The following is a 10,000-nucleotide window of genomic DNA, read 5'->3' on the forward strand; positions in this document are numbered from 1 at the left end:
ATGATGATGTTGATGATGAAGATGATGATGAAATAATAGAAAATGTGCAAAGACTGGAGCAAATAGAACTCGAGGATGAGGAGGAGGATGAAGAAGAAGAAAAAGAAGAAGAAGATAAAACTTTTATCTCTAAAGACGGGAAAATAAAATGGTCCTCCGCTGCGTTTCGCAATGGCGAGGAAGCGAGGAACGTCCCTCTTAGTCCTCTTTCTGCCCAGGGACCCACAGAGTACGCGGCGGCTCAGGCGGTCGACTTTGAATCGACCTTCCGCATGTTTGTGACAGCCCATGAGCCTTCACAAAATGGCCAGTCGAAACTGCATTTCCTGTGAAGGAGTCCCAGAATATGGCAAAGTGCACTGGCAAGTTTTTGTTCACTAATGGACTGTCCTGTCAACATTCCAAAAAGACATGCTATCGTTGCTTGCTTTTCAGCCTGAATGAAACTTTGAAACGCACATCAACACAAAATGCTGAACTGGCAGGACTCCAAAGGTCCTAGAGACACTGCAGAGGAGGGTTGTCAACGGATCCACTTTTTGCTAGCATACTCTGGCGTACTAATTTGGACTTGAGAAGGAATTATATTTAAGGGGGCAAGAGGGTCTTGAGAAGAGAGCAGTCAACTGTTGCAGCCATCTGGTATTTATAAAAGAAAGTAAATTCATGCATCGTGTGGAGGGATGACAAAGAAAAACACTCCCCGTCAGGGAATCAAACCCTGGTCTTCCGCGTGACAAGCGGAGATACTGGCCACTATACTAACGAGGACCAAGTTCGCCATCTAGTGGTCTGTGAATGACCAACTCACACGTAACACACAATTTTTGTGTGGGATTTTAGCTGCAACAAAGCAAGTTTGTGGTTTAAGGATTTAGCAAAGTGACCAAAAACCCTTGGGGGCTCCGCTTTAGCTCCATTGATTCACATGTACCCATGGAAAGCATAGTGGGCACCTGCAACAGGTTTTTTGGAAGGCTCTTTCCTAAAGAACTGTCTCTCTCAGCGTTCTGTGGTGTAGTGGCTATCACATTTGCATCATACGTAAAAGGCCCCTGGTTTGAAACCAGGCAGAAAATTTAAAATAATTTTTTGTCCGATGTAGGTAATTAATGTGTGTGACAGCCCATGAGCCTTCACAAAATGGCCAGTCGAAACTGCATTTCCTGTGAAGAAGTTCCAGAATATGGCAAAGTGCACTGGAAAGTTTTTGTTCACTAAAGGACTGTCCTGTCAACATTCCAAAAAGACATGCTATCATTGCTTGCTTTCAGCCTGAATGACACTTTGAAACGCACATCAACACAAAATACTGAACTGGCAGGACTCCAAAGGTCCTAGAGACACTGCAGAGGAGGGTTGTCAACGGCTGCACTTTTTGCTAGCATACTCTGGCGTACTAATTTGGACTTGAGAAGGAATTATATTTAACCCTCACGCAGCTCTCATTTTTAGACCCCACGAGGGCAACGGAGGAGGGTTTTACATCTGACCCCACAAGTGGGTGAGGATGTGCAGTGGGGGGGTGGTGGTCAGGGTCACGCCAGACCCCAGGAGGAAAGCGAACGTGCAGGTTAGGAGGAGGGAGGTGGGGTCACGCCAGACCCCAGGAGGAAAGCGAACGTGCAGGGTAGGAGGAGGGAGGAGGGGGTCACGCCAGACCCCACGAGGACACAGAAAGTGCAGGTTAGGAGGAGAGAGGTGGGGGTCACGCTCGACCCCACGAGGACACAGAACGTGCAGGTTGGGAGGAGAGAGGTGGGGGTCACGCTCGACCCCACGAGGACACAGAAAGTGCAGGTTATGAGGAGAGAGGTGGGGGTCACGCTTGACCCCACGAGGACACAGAACGTGCAGGTTGGGAGGAGGGAGGAGGGGGTCACGCCGGACCCCACGAGGACACAGAACGTGCAGGTTAGGAGGAGGGAGGTGGGGGTCACACCGGACCCCAGGAGGAAAGCGAACGTGCAGGTTGGGAGGAGGGAGGTGTGGGTCACGCTAGACCCCACGAGGACACAGAAAGTGCAGGTTAGGAGGAGGGAGGTGGGGGTCACGCCAGACCCCAGGAGGAAAGCGAACGTGCAGGTTGGGAGGAGGGAGGGGGGGGTCACGCCGGACCCCAGGAGGAAAGCGAACGTGCAGGTTGGGAGGAAGGAGGAGGGGGTCACGCCAGACCCCAGGAGGAAAGCGAACGTGCAGGTTGGGAGGAGGGAGGTGGGGGTCACGCCGGACCCCAGGAGGAAAGCGAACGTGCAGGTTGGGAGGAGGGAGGAGGGGGTCACGCCAGACCCCAGGAGGAAAGCAAACGTGCAGGTTAGGAGGAGGGAGTTGGGGGTCACACCGGACCCCAGGAGAAAAAGCGAACGTGCAGGTTAGGAGGAGGGAGGTGGTGGTCACGCCGGACCCCACGAGGAAAGGGAACGTGCAGGTTAGGAGGAGGGAGGAGGGGGTCACGCCGGACCCCAGGAGGAAAGCGAACGTGCAGGTTAGGAGGAGGGAGGTGGGGGGTCACGCCAGACCCCACGAGTGCACAGAAAGTGCAGGTTAGGAGGAGGTAGCTGGGGGTCACGCCGGACCCCACGAGGACACAGAAAGTGCAGGTTAGGAGGATCCACAGGTTGGAGGATGGAGAATCTCTGTCTGGAGAAACTGTGTGTGTGTGTGTGTGTGTGTGTGTGTGTGTGTGTGTGTGTGTGTGTGGTGTGTGTGTGTGTGTGTGTGTGTGTGTGTGTGTATGTGTGTGTGTGTGTGTGCGTGTGTGTGTGTGTGTGTGTGGGTTGTGGGAATACAAGGAGGGCCGTGACGTTGTGTGTTTCCAAGTTGGAAACTTGTTGTCTCCAGGTTGGAGAAAAAAAAAAAACAAAATACCCAAATTCAAATGCTTTTGCTTTATTTTATTAATTATTTTTCTTTTTCATATTACACTTATTTTGTAAATAGTGTTACTACACTGACAACAACAAAAACATCAACAATAGTATAAAACACACGGAATATTATTAGTATTATCCATCCATCCATTTTCTTAACCGCTTACTCCCTAGTGCGGGGTCACAGGGGTGCTGGAGCCTATCCCAGCTGGCTGCGGGCGAGAGGCAGGGTACACCCTGAGAGAACCCACGCAAACACGGGGAGAATGTGCAAACTCCACACAGAGAGGCACCAGGGCCGCCTCCGGGAATCGAACCCAGAACCTTCCTGCTGTAATGTACCGTTACTTTCTCGACTCTATTCGTAGGTCCGAGTTTGTTACCTGATAAAGAACATATTTTGTAACGTTAACGCGTTTGCTTAAAATGAAAAGAGTGAAAACTATTGGTATGTACTTCAGCAAGTCATTTATCCAGTTCATGTAGAAATACTGTCTAAAATGAGCTCCTACTAAAAAAGAACTAAACACCAAAGCTTATGAAATAGCTTGAATATGAATAATGTAATTGGTCATTAAACAATTATTTAAAGAAAGAATACTTTAAACTACTGTATGTATGGATCTGTAACGATGCTGTAACAGGCAGTTTGTGCTTTGTACTACACGCCCCACTCATCTCAGTAGTAACACTGTTCTGTGGGTGCAGATGCCTCCATATTCTGTTCTCTACTTCTGTCAGTGCATTCATATTCTACTTGTTAATAGGCCACAGGTAAAGATGGCAACAATCCGCGTTGTGAACCCAGGCGCCCCTGCACATCGTCAGCAGGCTGTGCTGCTGTCGACTAAAGAGGCACGTCTTTACCGGGAGAAGAAAAAGGTCTTCCCAAAACCTCCCCTGGAGCTGCTGAACCCACTCACTGCACTGGACCATGCAGAGACATTCCTCCAAGCAGAGGGAGTCCCTGCACCGTCACGACAGCAGTGTCTGGGACGGCTGGTGTTGCTGTTCGGCCAGTACGGACACGCACCTTTCCACTGGCTTGTGGAGAACGACGTAGGCTATATGAAGTAGTAAGTGTGTTACGTTTATCACTTTTGTAGGTGAAAAACTACAGGGGCAACATGTTACAAGCCTTTGACGTTCATCAGCGTTTTGGGGTTTATTCAGGTTCATTGTTCCTTTAGGAACTTCAGTGAGAATAATGACCCAACTAAATTCATGTACCTTTGTGATTGCAGCATAGTTGACAAGCACAGAACAGAGATGTCAAACCCCCATAGAAAGGTAGTGTCGTGTATTTCTATTCTCTTCAACCACGACAGAGATTTCACAAGAACTCATCTTTGAAGTTTAAATCAATAGCATAAAAATTTATTATACATGACAAATTAAATCAATCAGATAATGATTACAAAAGAGTAATAGCAAGAGAGGCAGAAACCAAATTCACCTGCTTGTTCCTCTGCAGAGAGAACTGAGAGGTCGGAAAAGGTCCGCTGTGTGCTACCAGCGGACCCTCTGCGAAGCGCTCTGAAAACCCCAGCCTGTGAAGGCCTGCTTTTAACCACCACCTAAAATCTTTCCACATGTCCAAATAAGGACGTGTAGATGTTTTTCTCGGCTACTCTGAAGGTCCTGGCGCTGGGCCGTGTTATCTGTCCAGCTCCCGGATGCATCTGGCCCACCATCAACCTCCTAATTCCTTTCCCAGGTCGGTGTGACATTTTGAATATTTCCTTAGGAACAGCTCGGATAAACAGTTTACGCAACAGATTCTGCGAACACAGATTCTGCGAACCCAGTTCAAGCAAACGCTTTCACCCCAGTCACTGAGGACACACAAAACCCATCTACTCTCTGTACTTCTCTCATAAGCAATGATCAATTTTACTGCTAAAAGTAAATGTAAATGTCTGTTTCCTGGAGTCTATCCCAGATGCTCCCCAGACAACGACCCTGCCAAACTGCAAGGGTTGAGGAACAGTCGCTGCATCTTAACCTGACCAGAACATATTGTTCACTACCTATATAATAATATATAATATGATACATAAATATACTACAGTAGAGAGAGCCAACCAGTGGCTTAAAGACTACCTGACAGAGTATGCAGAGAGCTTCCCACAAGTCTCCATTGTCCTTGAGGGCGAATGTGGACAGGTGTATCTACGGTCAGAGAGGGTTTGAGGGCCACACGTTTCAGGAGATGTGGGAACTCAAACCCATCTACTCTCTGTACTTCTCTCATAAGCAATGATCAATTTTACTGCTAAAAGTAAATGTAAATGTCTGTTTCCTGGAGTCTATCCCAGATGCTCCCCAGACAACGACCCTGCCAAACTGCAAGGGTTGAGGAACAGTCGCTGCATCTTAACCTGACCAGAACATATTGTTCACTACCTATATAATAATATATAATATGATACATAAATATACTACAGTAGAGAGAGCCAACCAGTGGCTTAAAGACTACCTGACAGAGTATGCAGAGAGCTTCCCACAAGTCTCCATTGTCCTTGAGGCGAATGTGGACAGGTGTATCTACGGTCAGAGAGGGTTTGAGGGCCACACGTTTCAGGAGATGTGGGAACTCTACCAACAATATAGCGTTCAAAGGGACAGTCCAGAGAAATTTAGCAATGAACAGAGGGACATAATAAAGAAGGCAAACAGTTCTGTGAGGAGGTGGTTGAACACACCACTGACCCACATCACAAGTATGCAGATGAAGAATTTCAGGAGATATATTAATGACAAGGAGGATGGAAGTGTGACATAAAGAATGTTAATCATGTTTCAGTTCAAATCACAAATGGTCCATCTGTAAAGCTAAATACTGTTTGGTGTATGGCAGCTGAAGACAAGGACCTCCAGTTTCAGGCCCTCCTCATGGCCAGAGGATGATGATGATGATGAACTGGCAGCTGCATCCCAGGCTGTGGAAGGTAAGTGACATGCAGAAAGTTAATGGTTGTTCAATGGTTTGTTTCATAGTAGAACATTTTTTATTACACCTTATTACACTTACACTACTTTTGTTTTATTACTTGTTAGATAGAATAAAGTCCCAGAAGTCACATTCCCGGGATCCCCTGCCCTTGAATTCGCCTTCAAAGACATCCAAACATGCATTACAACCCCCCGGATGAGAAGCGTCACTCAGCCTCACAGAACACGTCTGCTGCCTGGCTGGATGAGCCAGAGTCTACTGTTCAGCCCACAGAGGCTCCATCCACATCCCAGGGTGGTGTTCCTCCTTTGTAGACACCTCTAAGTGACTTACCTGTAAGTTATACTTGGATTTAAATGCAAGCAGCATGAATGAGAATCCTACGTTTTAATGTCATTCTGTAGACAAGAATCACCAGACGTGCTCTTGTATGCACCATTTATTTTGCAGGTGGAGTTAGACGGTTGGGTGCGCCTGTGGGAGAAACCTGATGGCATCCCATCTGCTGACATTCACTGGCTTAAGGAGGACACCACAAGAGGAATGTTCACCGCTGTTCATGTGTACAAAGACAAACACTGGTGTGCTCAAGAGGAGACGGGTGATGGCATCTGACCGCATGTGGTTCGACCCTCCAGAACCTCCGGCCTATGTCGGAGGGGTTCTGCCAGGCCCACAGCTTTTTTTCCGAAGCCGTCTGTTTGTGTGGCGTCCAGTTGGGGTTTGGAGGTGCTCCCTGAAGTGTCCACGAGGTGACAAGTGTGTGGGGGCAGGAAAGGACGTGCACCTCTACAAGTCTGGCTATCACCACCGGGTCTGACTTACCTTGTCTCAAATGTTTACTTTATTGGTGATCTTGTACTTCATTTATTTACTCAAATAGAGTGCTGTGTAACTAGCATCTGTCTGAGCTCAGGAAAAGGAGCAGTTGATGTGATTTTATGCCTTTATTTGATCTGCTTGTTTTGTTTACAGCCTCGTCACATCTGCGACGGGTCCAGCTGGTACACAATGCTGACTGAGGTTTTGTGCTGTGGCCCATGTACCAAGGCAGGCAGGAACCATGAGGGCATTACGGTCGGACGGTGGCTTGCATGGATGCTGCTATTCTGGCACAGCTGAGCGAAGCCCTTCAAGCCATGTTTCCTTCTGTTCTCACTAGCAAGTGAGTAAACTGAATGCATAGTGTGAATTTAAGCAAACAGCAGTGGTTCAGCTGACTCAACTGGCTCTGCTTACAGACGTGGCGTGGACAAAAACGTTGTGCGTCTTCTGCGTGACAGGACTGAAGGGAACACAATGATCAAAGTGTGGCGGCAGATCCAGGAAAATCATCACGAAGAGTACCTTCACCGCAAGGATCTGTACACCACGCTGCTCATGACTGTGGCAGAACCCGGAGGAATTGTTTTCTGCATTGAGGCACAGGTTCCAGGCTCCACCTCCTCCAAGAGAGCTGCCTTCTGCCCCACTTTTGCGCCACGCCTTTCTTCTAGCTGAGGCCAATAATGTCCAGGACTACCGGAACCAGATCCTTTCCACTTTTGGCACAGTGTTAAAAATGGATTCCACCAAGAAAGTATGTAAATCCCCATAACAAACATTAGTGGAATACAACTGCTTGCTATACTTTTGTTAACAAATGTTTCTCTCCGTAAAATAAATTACTCGATCTTACCAAATTCTCTGTATGCTCTAGGTGGTGAAGAAACTGTCTGGAGAGGGCCATGGCTCAGCTCAGTGGTTCACCAGTATTGCCAATGAATTCTCCCAAATAGTGACCTTTGTGTTGACCTGTGAGGAGTCCACAGTGAAGCTGGCACCAATGTGCAGTGGAGTCATACAAAGGTTCCGACTGGCTAATCAACCGGTCCCCAAAATTTTGTATGTGGACCATGGGTGTTGTCGTGCACAAGGTCCAACAGCTGTTGAGACTCTGTTTGAGGCTTGGGTGAACAGGGGAATGGTTGTGCGTTTAGACATCTTCCACTGGATTCACCGATTTGACGCAGCCATTCGAACAGACAGTCACTCTAAGTACGCTGCCTTTAAGTCTGCGCTGGCTGGCGCTGTCCTGGCCTACAACTGCACTGACCTGGACCTACTCATCAAGGCTGTCAGGGCCAAGCACAACAGGTTGAAGACTCTGTCTGATGAGGACATTGTCCGAGACCACATTTCTAGGGACCACCTCAACTACCATGTGCGAAGGGTCACGCTCGGGGCGCAGGAAACATTCCGGCTCATCCACATGGCGATTGAAGAGTTAAAGGGTTCGGCTGAGCTGGATGAAAGCGGGGTGAGCCTTTTCAAAACACCAGATTAGTACGAACTTAATGTTGTAGGTTTACAGGAGGACAAAAGGCTCAGATGCTACCTAGGTGTAAATTTGTATGTTTGTAAAGATGCCATTGATGACATGTGGGCAAGCCAGCAGCGACACTTGGAGTGCATCCAGGATCCACCAGGCATGATCATGTACAGGGTGGCGCGTATTACGACCATCAACAAAGTGGATGTGCCGTACTACAAATGTCTGCGTGGAAGCAATAGCCTGGAGGGATTCCACAAGATGTTGCCTAATATGATTCCAGGTAGAAACCTAGAAATAGTGTCTGTTAGACACGGGCCATGGATTGTTGTAATGCATTTTTTTCTATGTGTAGGTCCCCACTGTGCTGCACGGCCTAATCAGGTTTACCTGATAAGTGGCATTGCACGGTGGAACGCTGACAGGAGCTCAGATGCTGTGTTTGGGGGCAAAAGACGGAGGCACCGGACGTATTCAGCGCCGCTGATTGATCGTCCCAACAGGCGCTGTGAGCAGCTGTTTGGAACGACCGAGGAGGGGAATTATCGGGCCCCAGTTAATGTGGCGTCTAACGAGCTGCTTGGGTTGGAGTACCTGTTCAGCCAGAGCACAGGAGGACCACGGCCATTTTCCCTGCAGGACATGGTTCATGATGGACCTGGTCCAGAGGAGGAGGTTGTCCAGCCGGGTCACCAAGATACAGAAGAGGCTGATGAGGCCTATCAGAGTGACCCAGAGGCCGAGACTGATGTGCTGGATGCTGGCCTGCCCCACATCAATATGACCAGCCGCGACACCTCCACTGTCCACTCACCAGCCTTTGTAAGTTGCATTTAAAAACTATAAAAACTAATTAACTAACTAACAAACGAGAGCAAAACAAGTAAACGCAAACATTTAAGAGTGCTGCTTTTCTGAAATGTAGATTTACTGTATCATTTATTTCAGGAAGACGCCTGCAGTCCAAGTCCTCTTCCGGGCTTTGACAAGCTGGAGAAACAGACAGCTGGCATCCACATGGCAGCTTTTCAGTGCCACACACCACCACCCCTGCTTCTCCCACGGCTGGCGATCAAAACCCCTGTCACATCCACAGTCACCAGGCCTTTAACCACTGTGTCTTCACCCACAGCAGACCCCTCTTCACAAACTGTAACCCCCTGCACAATGCCCAGCAGCAGTACCCCCTCTGTCCTGGGCAAGATCCAACTACTACAAGCGGAAACGTGATGACCAACCTTCAGCCCTGGAAACCAAGGTGAAAAACTTGCCAGCTTGTGCACTCTGTGGCAAACCCACTCAAGGACATTCTAAATACAAAAAAAAGACATTTTGCCCTGTAAAGAGCATGTCTTCCTCAAAGGGACTGGAAAACAACATATTCCAGCTACGAGGAATTTGTATCTGCTGTAGACGCTCTCACGCAGTGAGCTTGTCCAAACAGCAGCTCCACTGTACATGTTGTTATTAGTTTTCTTAATATTTTATTATAAAGCTGTATTGTATAGATTCTTGATGTTTATGCAAATTGTCAAGTTTATGCAAGTGTGCACAGAGAGCAGCTCCACTGTACATGTTGTAAATTGTTTTAAATATTATATTTATATTAAAACTTTAACTTTATATTTAAGTAAAATTGCATAGATTTTTAATGTTTATGCAAATGTTCAAGATGTTACATTAATGCCAAATAAACAGTTACAGCAAATACATTGTGTGATTTAGTTTTAATTTTCATTCAAAATCAAGGCCAGATAGTGATCTAGAAAGACGTAAATACAGATGCACAGCCAGTATTCACCACATGAGGGCGTTATATATCCTTTAAGTATTTATAGACTCTCAGCCAATAAGTCCTAACGC

General features: G+C 47.5%; 1 protein-coding gene, 1 long non-coding RNA gene and 1 other non-coding gene across 3 annotated transcripts in view; 2 read left to right on the top strand and 1 right to left on the bottom strand.

Moving 5' to 3' along the window:
- Window positions 1-6,477: 6,477 nt before the first annotated feature.
- LOC114842242 (uncharacterized) lies at window positions 6,478-7,225 on the top strand. The gene is made up of 3 exons (XR_003783289.3): window positions 6,478-6,640; window positions 6,802-6,991; window positions 7,068-7,225. It is a non-coding gene; the product is annotated as an uncharacterized LOC114842242 (long non-coding RNA).
- A 22-nt stretch (window positions 7,226-7,247) lies between these two features.
- LOC114842243 (uncharacterized) lies at window positions 7,248-8,486 on the top strand. The gene is made up of 3 exons (XM_029127869.3): window positions 7,248-7,405; window positions 7,526-8,125; window positions 8,232-8,486. Exons 1-3 carry the CDS (start codon window positions 7,388-7,390, stop codon window positions 8,298-8,300), a joined length of 687 nt encoding a protein of 228 aa, XP_028983702.1. The 5' UTR covers window positions 7,248-7,387; the 3' UTR covers window positions 8,301-8,486.
- Window positions 8,487-9,966: 1,480 nt separating this feature from the next.
- The window catches only part of LOC114842346 (U1 spliceosomal RNA), a 157-nt gene continuing 123 nt past the window's right edge, over window positions 9,967-10,000 (bottom strand). Inside the window, exon 1 of the small nuclear RNA XR_003783374.1 lies at window positions 9,967-10,000. This exon is cut by the window's right edge and continues 123 nt beyond it. This is a non-coding gene — a small nuclear RNA (U1 spliceosomal RNA).

Source organism: Betta splendens, chromosome 15, assembly GCF_900634795.4.
Source record: "Betta splendens chromosome 15, fBetSpl5.4, whole genome shotgun sequence".
NCBI lineage: Eukaryota > Metazoa > Chordata > Actinopteri > Anabantiformes > Osphronemidae > Betta > Betta splendens.

Excerpts from the sequence above, each read along its gene's own strand:
- LOC114842243 (XM_029127869.3), top strand. Across the intron at positions 8,126-8,231 it reads CTGAGCTGGATGAAAGCGGG|ATGCCATTGATGACATGTGG; the intron begins GTGAGCCTTTTC and ends ATGTTTGTAAAG.